General features: G+C 50.7%; 4 protein-coding genes across 4 annotated transcripts; 2 read left to right on the top strand and 2 right to left on the bottom strand.

Annotated features, from left to right (window-relative positions):
* Window positions 1–2,106: 2,106 nt before the first annotated feature.
* Window positions 2,107–2,976, bottom strand: BO88DRAFT_400620 (hydroxyisourate hydrolase). The gene has a single exon (XM_025705624.1). The coding sequence runs from the start codon at window positions 2,789–2,791 to the stop codon at window positions 2,198–2,200; it is 594 nt and encodes a 197-aa protein (XP_025568756.1). The 5' UTR covers window positions 2,792–2,976; the 3' UTR covers window positions 2,107–2,197.
* A 675-nt stretch (window positions 2,977–3,651) lies between these two features.
* BO88DRAFT_400618 (ArsA family ATPase) lies at window positions 3,652–5,223 on the top strand. Its single transcript, XM_025705623.1, has 4 exons — window positions 3,652–3,791; window positions 3,863–4,291; window positions 4,360–4,949; window positions 5,010–5,223. The coding sequence occupies exons 2-4, from the start codon at window positions 3,905–3,907 to the stop codon at window positions 5,056–5,058; spliced, it is 1,026 nt and encodes a 341-aa protein (XP_025568755.1). The 5' UTR covers window positions 3,652–3,791; window positions 3,863–3,904; the 3' UTR covers window positions 5,059–5,223.
* A 2,388-nt stretch (window positions 5,224–7,611) lies between these two features.
* On the top strand, window positions 7,612–8,105 carry BO88DRAFT_297957 (uncharacterized protein; the record flags this gene model as incomplete). Its single annotated transcript, XM_025702403.1, has 3 exons — window positions 7,612–7,728; window positions 7,813–7,854; window positions 7,932–8,105. Coding segments are annotated over 3 exons (333 nt in total), but the record flags the coding sequence as incomplete, so codon positions are not given.
* Window positions 8,106–9,038: 933 nt separating this feature from the next.
* Window positions 9,039–10,528, bottom strand: BO88DRAFT_448743 (eukaryotic translation initiation factor 3 subunit E; the record flags this gene model as incomplete). The annotated part of the gene is made up of 3 exons (XM_025710448.1): window positions 9,039–9,057; window positions 9,127–9,321; window positions 9,384–10,528. 3 exons carry the CDS (start codon window positions 10,526–10,528, stop codon window positions 9,039–9,041), a joined length of 1,359 nt encoding a protein of 452 aa, XP_025568753.1.
* Window positions 10,529–10,864: the final 336 nt, after the last annotated feature.

The following is a 10,864-nucleotide window of genomic DNA, read 5'->3' as shown; positions in this document are numbered from 1 at the left end:
GGCAAATTCAACCTAATAAGAAAGTGGTAGTAGATAGTATGACACATTTCCGGGTCCCGAGGGAAGAAAATTGCAAAGGTATAAGAATGTTGGTCGCTATCCAGGGATGTGTGGAAAATACACGAAGAGGTTGCCCAAAAGTTTAAAGCTTTGGATTCGAAGCACTTGTAACCACAAACTGGTCAACAAAATGTATTGGGGGGCAGAAGAGGGAAAGTTGGTTAAGGGCGAAAGAGTTAGGAAGGGGTAAAGAAAACCATGAATGAGATCACGGTGACGACGACAGGAATTTTCCTGGGCTTGTCGGACAGTCGGACCAGCCGGCAGTGGCCACTCGCGCACCTTTCCAGAGGACCACTAATGTACCAGCGCATCCACTTGGTCCAGCCACTCACGGGCCCGTTTCCGAGCCCCCGCCCTGCAGAGTCTCAATCTCGAGCGGGTGAACGAATCATGGAGACGACGCCATGTTTGTCCGGCCGCAGGGCGGTGAGGGATCTTCGTCTGTTCGAATGGTCGATGCCACTTCCATGCCATCGATACTCTCCCTGAATGGCCCATGGAGCAACGCCCAAATCTGGAGATACATAGATTTCGGGTCCAACAAGGAAATCCTTCCAATCCTCGGCTCTCTTATCGCCGTTGCCCGGATTCTGGGTTCATTCTTTCTCATTTCAGGGGGGAAGTGTTGTTCCAATCAGTCTCGCTCGGGACATCGAGTGACACGTCCGCTTGCTGATTGGGCCCCTGCTGATGACGCAATGCTTCTAGGGCCTTCGTCCCGTGGGTATTCATCACGTGAGAGTGTCTCGCGCGGTCTCGTTGGGGCCCAAAACAAGGATGAAGGAATCTAGTGGATTGCCACTTGGATTCTGGACAATCTATTCCATTGCTCCCCGTGTATGGTACAGGCTACACGGTTGAATGGTGGACCGGACAAGAAGGTTCGGAGTAGAGTATACGGCCCCCCCTCCACAATATTAGGCTTGAGAAGGCCGCTACAAACTGTCAGTTCGCGTCTCGATTAGGCCTTGGCAGTGGTACTGCGTTCCTCAGACAGTACATGATAGTGCTACAGGTCAATATGTTCGTTACCAGTCCTATCGAAACCAGTCCTGTATAAACATACTATCAATATCGACATTGAAAGGAGTACAGTATTCACTGTAGCTCCGGTGATAGTATAATTTCTTTTTATGCTTTGCATCATTGCCAAAGTCTCCTGCACATGAGTATGCACATGTACCTTCGAAGAATCACTCACTTACCGTATGTGATGTACCCGGTACTTCACAACCTTTCAAGTGCATGAAAAAAAAAAATGGTCCCCCTGTCGTTCAACGGTACTTTTTGATAAGGGAGTATTTAGGCCCAACGGCTTCAATACTAGTGAAAGTATCTACAGCTGCGGTGCGCTTCCATCTCAGCTGCATGATCAAAAAGGTATAGGCCCAAGTTGTATGGGACATATCATGATTAATTGCGTTAGCCGAAGTGACAGCAAATTGATCCCTCCCCCTCCTCCTTCTTTCCCACCCCTCAGCATAGCAAAATGTGTTGGCTTGTCCGGGGTTTGTCTGTCGCTCTTCACGCTAGTCGATACACCTAACACACAAGTACTGTTTCCACCCATAATTTAGCCTTTTTTTGCCCATGCAGCCACCGAAATCAGCGGTTGCCCATGCAAGCCTTTCCGAGAAGTTGGTCGGAAAGTCTAGATCGCGGACTGTTGGTGTAGGTAGTTATTGCTATGGTTATGGTTATTTCGAAGGACATGATAACTGTGCGTGTTTCTTGGCAATCAGAGTCGATTGAATTTGATCCATTGCCTGTCATCGCTCGCACAGACGTGGAAAAGGAAGAAGGTAGAATTGCGCCATATTTCTCATCTTCGGCGTTGATTAACAGTTAGTGAGTTTGTAGGGGGGGTAGTAATTAACACCCCCTATTAAGTTTGCGACCCCATTATCAATGGCATGTCACAAAACTATTGAGCCGTGCATGCAATGGTTTCAGCTTTTTTCTCCAGATACGTCATAAGTATGGGGATGCATGGGGCGCTCTCCACGATAAAATAACTTAAGTAACTTAATAATAATAGGTATTCGGCAGCGATAAGATTAAGATCCCATCCCTATCCTATTCTGTCCTATCCGTACACAATCGCCTCCTGCCCTCAATTCTAGGTATCCCTTCGTCATGAGCCGCGATAAGTCGAATAGTTCCAGGGTCCCAACAGCACGGGAACGTGATAATGCCGCCATCCTTCTTCTCCCTCCCGGCCCCGTCCCTTGACCGTAAACTTCACCTCGACCTCGGGCCAGAAACTCTCAACACCTTGTGCCTCGTACCATGGACCAACCTCAAACCGAACAGACCAATTTGTCTTGCTATCGGCAGTTGGGAGTGCAGAAAGGATAGCGGGGACCGACGAAGCGGACGATGAAGTTGTGGTGGGTTCCCAGTTTTTGACTCGTCCGTCTGCGTCGGTCGTCGCGCGGAAGGTGATGGGACTCTGGCTGCTGCTCGAGGGCGCAGATAGGAGGGTCAGTGTCACTGGGAGGTTCGCCGCGGGAGTACCCGTCAGGGTGTTCAGGACGTGACAGGTTATGGGGTCGCGAGACATTGCGGTGGTATTTTGGGGGAGGGTCGATGCTGCGTTGTAGTTGTTGAAGGGTTGTGCTGTAGAGTGGATCGGGGATTGGAGGAGTTGGTTGCGGTAGAGACTAAGACGGTCTGTGACTTTATCCAGTTGACCACTTGACGGCTTGATTTCCGAGCTAGGGTCCATCAAGAGAGAGTAAGTAGGTTATAGGTAATTATTTCAGATATTGAGAGAAAAGTAGAAATTGTCTCGAGAGTGTTCAGCGCGCGAGGGGCTTTTTCTATCTCCGCTTCTCATGCATCGGAGAGCACCGACAGAGCTACCCTGAGATGCCGGAGTATACCATCGGTGGGGTAACTCGGGGGTGGTCCCAAAAGCCCGTAACACTACAACAGCTCCAATCTGTTTAGTGCCCCTGGATTGAACTTAGAGTTCCAAACCCACTAGCTGATCAATTTTGATATGAGGATGTGTGTGCGTGCAACCCCGGCTTGGGATGCTACGATACCAAGTAGTAGTAACGATTGGGGTTCATGGTGCCCGTCGATCTGACTAACCTAGACTTCTGTAACGCAAGACCCGGCTTTTATCATGCGGGAACAAGCCAGAATCTTTCAAGTGGAGATGTCCGCTTATTCTTCCTTGTAAATGTCAGGTTGCTGCAATGGTGTAGTGTCATAGAATCTTGTACTGCTTTTCAATACCTCTGCCTCTAACCGCAGACAGAAGCTAGCTGGAAATGACAATTAGCTGTTTATCTGAGCTCGATTGGTATGAATGGGTTGCTGGTCGCAAAACGAATAGCTTCAGAATTGAGTCCGTGAATAAGCGACGAAGAGCCGCCGGCTCGATTAGATTTACATAGATAAGTGGTCAAGATTATCTCAGAGAAATGAGGCATTATGTCACTTTATTGACGGGTGGGGTCGCCTCAGGCAGAGAAATGATGGCATCCGCACGTGCGTGTTGCACCGGCTCGAATGGAAACGCTTTTCTTTGGCGCTGCACATGATTCACTAGAGTGATTGTACCTGAATCTTCAGCACCTTCCTACCGCGCTCATCTGGACCTGAATAGGCCTGTTTCACGCCAGTGCTCGGGTGACTCTATCTTACCGAGAACGTTCTCGAACTTGTCTAACCGCCACTACTGAAAGTTTTGGGCCTCTGCGGGGAACCGATACGTGGTAAGTCCAAGCTTCAATATCGCGACACTGCCTCTTTAACAAGGAAGCTCACTCAATCGGACCCTCCTCAGACATCGAATCGATTCCGATAATAATCTCAACGTGATTTCAACATGTCATCCGCCGTTGTGCACAGCGACGACCTCATGGAGCCCACGCTCCAGTCGGTGGTGAACCAGAAGACCTTGCGCTGGATCTTTGTCGGCGGTAAAGGAGGTGTCGGCAAGACTACGACTTCCTGCTCTCTTGCAATTCAGCTTGCCAAAGTTCGCAAGTCTGTCCTCCTCATCTCCACCGACCCCGCGCACAACCTTAGCGATGCCTTCGGTCAGAAGTTCGGAAAGGAGGCCCGGCTGGTCGATGGATACTCGAACCTGAGCGCTATGGAGATCGACCCTAACGGCAGTATTCAAGATCTCCTGGCTAGTGGTGAAGGCCAGGGCGACGACCCTCTGTCTGGTATGGGTGTTGGTGGAATGATGCAGGATCTTGCGTTCAGTGTACGTCACACACAAGTGCTGACCAGCAAAATAAAATTGCTCTCGTGGAAGATGGCTAATAGTAGCAGATCCCCGGTGTTGATGAAGCTATGTCTTTTGCCGAAGTCCTGAAGCAGGTCAAGTCGCTGTCCTACGAAGTTATTGTCTTTGACACTGCGCCGACCGGTCACACCCTCCGCTTCCTCCAATTCCCCACTGTCCTAGAGAAGGCTCTCGCCAAGCTGTCGCAGCTGTCGTCTCAGTTCGGCCCCATGCTGAACTCGATCCTTGGTTCTCGTGGTGGTCTGCCCGGCGGTCAAAACATCGATGAATTGTTGCAGAAGATGGAGTCGCTGAGGGAGACCATCAGCGAGGTCAACTCGCAGTTCAAGGACGCTGATCTGACTACCTTCGTCTGTGTTTGCATTGCGGAATTCTTGTCCCTCTACGAAACCGAGCGCATGATCCAGGAGCTCACAAGCTACAACATCGACACCCATGCCATTGTCGTCAACCAGCTCCTGTTCCCCAAGCAAAGCAGCGAGTGCGAACAATGTAATGCACGAAGGAAGATGCAGAAGAAGTACTTGGAGCAGATTGAAGAGTTGTATGAAGACTTCAACGTGGTCAGGATGCCATTGCTGGTTGAAGAAGTCAGAGGCAAGGAGAAGCTTGAGAAGTAAGTCAACCACTAAATATCCGGTTGTGAGAAGCGTCAGGATGGCTAACCAGCCCACAGATTCAGCGACATGCTTGTGAACCCGTATGTACCCCCGGAGGGCAACTGAGGCGGATTAGCGGAGAGTTTTCAATCTAAGATTTGCTGCGAACGTTGTTTATTTGGACGAGTCATGAAAAGAGTATAGACTATAATATACGAAGCGTGAAGATGCAAGCGTGAAGATGCATTCATTGGAAAATTGTGAATCTAGCCATCCTGAACCGTGTTCAATGAGTTTGAATAGCTCAATGCTCCCCTTCTGTGCCTTCCTCTCCATCAAACCCGACTTTCCTTTTCTAACTCTCCGAACGCCTCACTGTCGCCTTGTCGAGGTTCCCACTAGCTACCTCTGCAGATCTTCAGGGATGAGATTGTGACCAGGACTAGATCACTTGTGGGTCTTCCGCCTCAGGGCAGGGACTTTGTCAAGCAATCACCTTCTTCCTGTCCACTTGCCAGCTTGATTCCTCGATCCTCAGCCGCCTTATTTCTTTCTCCTGCCCCGCTGTAGCCCCAAGATCGCAGCTTCTGCTTCGGTCACAATCCGCTTTTAAGAAACCTGGGAGTAAGTTAATGAGTTTATTTCCTGATGTTTTCATCATCGTTCCTTGATTCAGGAAGTTCTAACTCTTCTCTTCAGCCTCACCTTCAGCCCCTTGCCGAATAAAACCTGCAGTCACTATAAGAAGGCAAATAAAAGCAACGATCTGAGGCAGGGATGAAGCTGCCCAGTTCGTGGGTATTGCGATGCCATTGGAGAATACAGGGCCTTCCCTGTCCACAGGCAAACGATGGGAGAGGTAGGCATCTGCGCTTTCAATATCTAAAGCTTGGTGAGTGAGGTGAAGCCTCACCTCCAGCTGACTATTCAGTTGAAGACCAATCGGTTTGCCATGTCGCATTCGCTTTCTCTATATCCGGGCCCACAACTATCGATGGCTAGGCCGGGTCCAGCCTCATACGATTCTGTGAGCCATACCAGGTGTACTGTGTCTGCAACATCCTGGCTGTCACAAGTCACAACAGTGGCAGTCACTTTCCGGCGCTTGCAAAGCTTGATGAGTGACTGAAAAAGAGCAAGCCGAAGCCCTGTCTAGGAGGACATGGCCTAGCTGGACCGGCTCATGCAAGCGTGGCTAACTACCAAATCAGATTCGCCCAAGCCCTAAAGCAGGTGGTCCTTAGCTAAGGCTAAAGGCTACAGATATCGCCGCGAAGATTGGCTATACAGGAAGGGGACAATGGGCCTCCAGGTCCAGTTCCCTGTAGGATCGTGCCACTGCCCATTCTGTCTTCATCGATCGTCAAGCTTAGCTCGGCCCAGCAAGGACAGCATCGACGGTCTGAGACTAACTTCAAGGCATAAAATTCTGTGCTACGATATTTCGTGGGTACAGGCTACATGGTCAACCCTGCCACGACGCTTGGATGTTCCCCTTCAGATGATGCATCTCTAGTCTAGACCTCGGAATCTGCGACATTAGGTGACAACTATGCTGTATCCACCGATATACAGATAGCACCGACTACAGCCCCGATAAACTTTGCAGAGGGATTACAGGTCAAATTAAGGACCCCGGAAATAAAAACAAGAAGTAATCGGGCCGAACACTATGACTCAAACTGCCGCTGAGAGCCGCGGGCACAAACAGTCCGGTCGGCTAAGTGGGATACAGTATGGCATGGCCTCATAGATCTGCGAACAACCCGGTCTGTATAAATGGCTCCAGGCTCATGCAGGTGTCACCGGCTATGAGGACGTCTGGACTCGAGACGCAAGAAATTCCGAAATGTACGAAACCATTTTGGGGCTGCAAGATCTAGGGGAGTCGCCAATAAACTTCGAGCAAGCATACTAGCTGCATCCGAAACGCTCGGTCCATGGAGCCACGGCATCACACATACAGACTCTACTACATACCTACATCGCCGACCACTTCAGTAGTGCATGTTCACCGCAGGAATAGCCAAGCTGTGAAAATACAGAGGCACGCGAGAAGGTGGGCGCAATATCCTTCGATTTGCGGAAATTGTCAGTCTTCCCTTGGAGGGGTGTCCAAGCCTCACTTTTACCGCCGCAAAGGGGTTGGATGAAAGAGTGAGGCGAGTTTTCCCCGGAATCGGACGTGAGCAGCAGGCCTTGCAGCCGTTCCATTTTGCTCGCAAAAGAGTCTATGTAAAAAGCCACATTCGCAAAGGCGCAGTCTTGACTGGAAGAAAATTCGCTGGGCCGATGACGGGCGTGCTGATCAGCATTCTAAGTGATGGAGCCCACTATGTACAGTCACATTGCCCTAGGGCATTCCGACACCTTTCGAGAGACACATCCACCATCGAACCCACCGAGGCGTGACGAATGAATCTTATGTCCGTTTGTTATCTTCTTCTTCTTCCTTTTTCCTTGCATGACCAGAAACCCGAAGCTAGCTATATATACGGGGTCCCTAGAAGAGAGTTCCAGTCCCAATCGAATGGTCGTCATGATCAAAAGTAGTCCACTCCATTCAGTTCAAAATCTAGTATACAACACAAACACAACACTACATCACTCACACTCACTGCTTCCCTCACACTACCTACTCCCCTATACTTCAACTGAATTTACTACAACCTCACGGAGATGTCTCAAGTCCAACAATACTGGCTCCCAGGATACGGACTGTCCCGTCATATAGTCTTAGGCCACATACAATACTTTCTAGGGCCATCAGCCAGCGTCAGGCCATATTCATACCAGGTAGAGACAATAATACCACAGCCACATACACAAATCACCTAGAACCAAAGTCTCTCTCTCTAACACATAAACCGAACTCTCCAGGGACGCGACGGCTACCTAATAGTCGGTGTACCACTTACAAGAGTGCGTCCCTAACTAACTCGCCCTACTCCTCATTGCCTTCCCTCCCTCCCCCACACTAAACTAACATGAATCAATAGGAACAAATCGACGACCTAGCAACCATGTCCCGAGAATACGAACGTCAAGAATCCCTCCGAATGGCAGGTGACTCAGCCAGCCCCGCCGCCGCCGCCGCCACTTTCGGCAGACATGAACCCTATATCAATGAGATTGTACCCGTCAGGAGTTCGGGGAGGAGAAGCAGGGCACCACCACCACCGCTGTCATCATCATCATCATCGTCGCATATGATGGATTATGAACCGAGACGGAGTCGATGAAGTGGGTTGGAATATGAGAAAGGAAAAGGGAAGGGGAAGGGGAAGGGGAAGGGTAGAGAGGAGGGATGGGCTGTCATGGTCGTTCTTGGTCTTCTGGGTAGCGAGGATATTTGTGGTTTGGTTATATGCTGGTATGTAGTTGTTTCAGTTCTACAGATACCTTTTGTTACTACTATATAGGATTGGGTAATTGTTTGGGGTTCCGAGGAAGAGAATAGGGTTTGAGGACCGCGGTTACGATACACCATAATGCAGCCGGTCTCGTTGAGTTAATGATAATTGAATTCCATCATCTCTATAGATCATTCGTAACAGCATAGCTCGATCACACGTAACCGAGCGACGGCGCCTTATTCGGACGAGAAAGCACACCCCCAATAAGACAGAAGTGTGCAAAGGACTGCTCTCACTTTTAGGAAAACTCCCCCGGTCCTGCTTCTTCTCTTCCTTCCTTCCTTTTTTCATCCTCTGGTCGACCCAAAAATAAAAGTCCAGATATAGTTGGATAAAATTTTTGACGGTACTTCGTTCTTCTTTTTAGGGAGTCATCACACACACCAAAATCCCGAAGGGTGTCAAACATCATAAAGAGATACACAGGGGGGAAATAAACGATATAGTGGGTGGAAAGTGGGACACGAAACGTAAATAGAAAAGGGAAAATAAGATAGAGAGATAAAAAAGAGAAAAAGGAATAGTGGACCACCTGAACGCCAGCCTGATGCCACTCTGCTTGGTCCCATCATTTCAGGAAGTCCGCACTGCGGCGGAAGATACTACTAACATGAACAGAACCATGAAGAGAACGGTAAAAGGACGAAAGTTTCTTGTTTCGGTATAATTTCAAGAAGTGGGGGGTGTCATTTATTTCGCAACGGCAGCACTATATGATTATCCTGGCGTTAGTGACAAGCAATAGAGATGGGTCGATTTGACAGGGTATTGGACGAACCTCAGAACTTGCGTGCGGAAGAAAGCACCCTTGGTCTTCTCAATGACCTGCTGGTACACCGACTGCGGGGGGTGGTTCATGATCACAGTGCCCTCCTTGTAGTCGATCTTGGCGTCGACACGAGTGTCGCGGATCAGGTTGACGATCCACTTCTCACCCTCATCCTGGTTCAGACCCAGACGGGTAGACAGGTCCCTGGAGATATCGGTTAGCACGGTTATGCTCTGAATGTATGTCCTTCGTGTTGGGTAACATACTTGATGTCGATCCGCTGGTGGATCTTGCAGTAGCTCTCGGAGATCAGGTGACGGGCAGCCTCAACGAAGGCATCGGCAGCCGAGACGAGGAAGAAGTCGCTCCGCAACACATCCTCAGCCTCACCCAGCTTCTTCTGGGCCTCCTCGAAGTCGAAGTCAACGTACAACGCCTTGACGAAGTCGGTAATGGGGTCGTTGTATTCGTAGCCCTCCTGGCGAACAACGCGGATCAGGTCCTTCAGCTGCTTCTGGTAGACGTTGCTGTTCTTGTGGGCACGGTTGCGGTTGGTGATGACGGCGGCGGCGAGGTAGCGCAGGATCCAGGGGCAGCTGGTCTGGATGGTGTTGATGTAGGCGGGGGAGAAGAAAAGGTCGGTCAGGACATCGCGAGCCGGGTCGTAGTTGAAGAAGGGGAAGAGAGACCAGTGGATCAACCAGGAGCGGTTCTGGAGCTGACCCAGAGGGTTGTTGAAGAGACGGGTCTCGATGGAGTCCTTGACCTTCTGGACCTCCTCCATAGCACCATCCCAGCTGGTGGTCAGAATCTCCGAGGCGAGCTTACCCCATGTGGCGGAGGCAACCTTGTCGTTGTCGGTGGAGAGGACACGGAACTGGTACAGCAGCTCAGCGGCATTGCCGTAGCTACCGCAGCTGTACTGGAAGCGACCATAGTCGAAAAGGCTGTTGACCATATCGGCGGTGACACCGTGCTCCTCCTCGAGGAACTTCAAGTTGGCGACCTTGTCGCTGCGCAGGTTGCCGACGACATCCTCATCCTGCAGCAGCTCGGTGATCTTGGCGCTCTGCTCCTGGTAGTGTTGCAACTTGGCGAGAACCTCCTCTCTCTTCTTGACGAACTCGTCGGGGATGGTGTCGGAGTCGTTAATTTCCTTCCACAGGTTGGCAACATAGTCGGTCATGTTGGTGTGCTTCAACAGCTCGTACTTGGCGCGGATCATCTCCTTGTCATCTTCCTGGGAGCCGGAGCTGAACTCGAGGAGAGGGAAGACCAGATGGCGGTCGAGGTAGGGGATCAACTTGGGCAGCAGGTCATACTGGTTGGCGATCTCTTCAGCGGTCTTGGGCGGGTGGGCGGCAGCACCGCTGAGAAGGGTCTCAGCGGAAGGAGGAACGTTGGCTGCCATGGTGGGAGATATAGCAGCAGAAGCAGCGGGGGAGCGGAATAAATTGGGGGTGGTGGAGGAGGAGGGGGGAGGGGGGGAAAAAGAGGGGAGGGAGAAAAAGGACAAAAACAGAAGAGAGGAAGCGATTCACGAACGGAGAGCCTCTCACAATGAGCAGCGGCAGACTTCAAAGTCAGTGTGCGGCGGCTTTTGCGCTGGCGAAAATGTGGGCGAAGGGCTGCTGGGCGCGCTATCCCCTTCTGGGCCTAGCGGAAGGTCTCCGCGCCGAAGCAAGAAATCATCGCTTCATTTCTGCATGTCGTATGTTCGTTCTCTCGCGCTCTCCGGCCCTCGTCT

Source organism: Aspergillus vadensis (genome assembly GCF_003184925.1).
Source record: "Aspergillus vadensis CBS 113365 unplaced genomic scaffold BO88scaffold_1, whole genome shotgun sequence".
NCBI lineage: Eukaryota > Fungi > Ascomycota > Eurotiomycetes > Eurotiales > Aspergillaceae > Aspergillus > Aspergillus vadensis.
Note: the sequence above shows the minus strand (reverse complement) of the source record. Positions and strands in the feature narration are given on the sequence as shown.

Bases quoted from the DNA above. Each gene is read 5' to 3' on its own strand.
- BO88DRAFT_400620 (XM_025705624.1), bottom strand. From the start codon at position 2,791: ATGGACCCTAGCTCGGAAATCAAGCCGTCAAGTGGTCAACTGGATAAA.
- BO88DRAFT_400618 (XM_025705623.1), top strand. From the start codon at position 3,905: ATGTCATCCGCCGTTGTGCACAGCGACGACCTCATGGAGCCCACGCTC. The intron at 4,292-4,359 runs GTACGTCACACA...TAATAGTAGCAG, and splicing joins TGCAGGATCTTGCGTTCAGT to ATCCCCGGTGTTGATGAAGC. The intron at 4,950-5,009 runs GTAAGTCAACCA...ACCAGCCCACAG, and splicing joins GGCAAGGAGAAGCTTGAGAA to ATTCAGCGACATGCTTGTGA.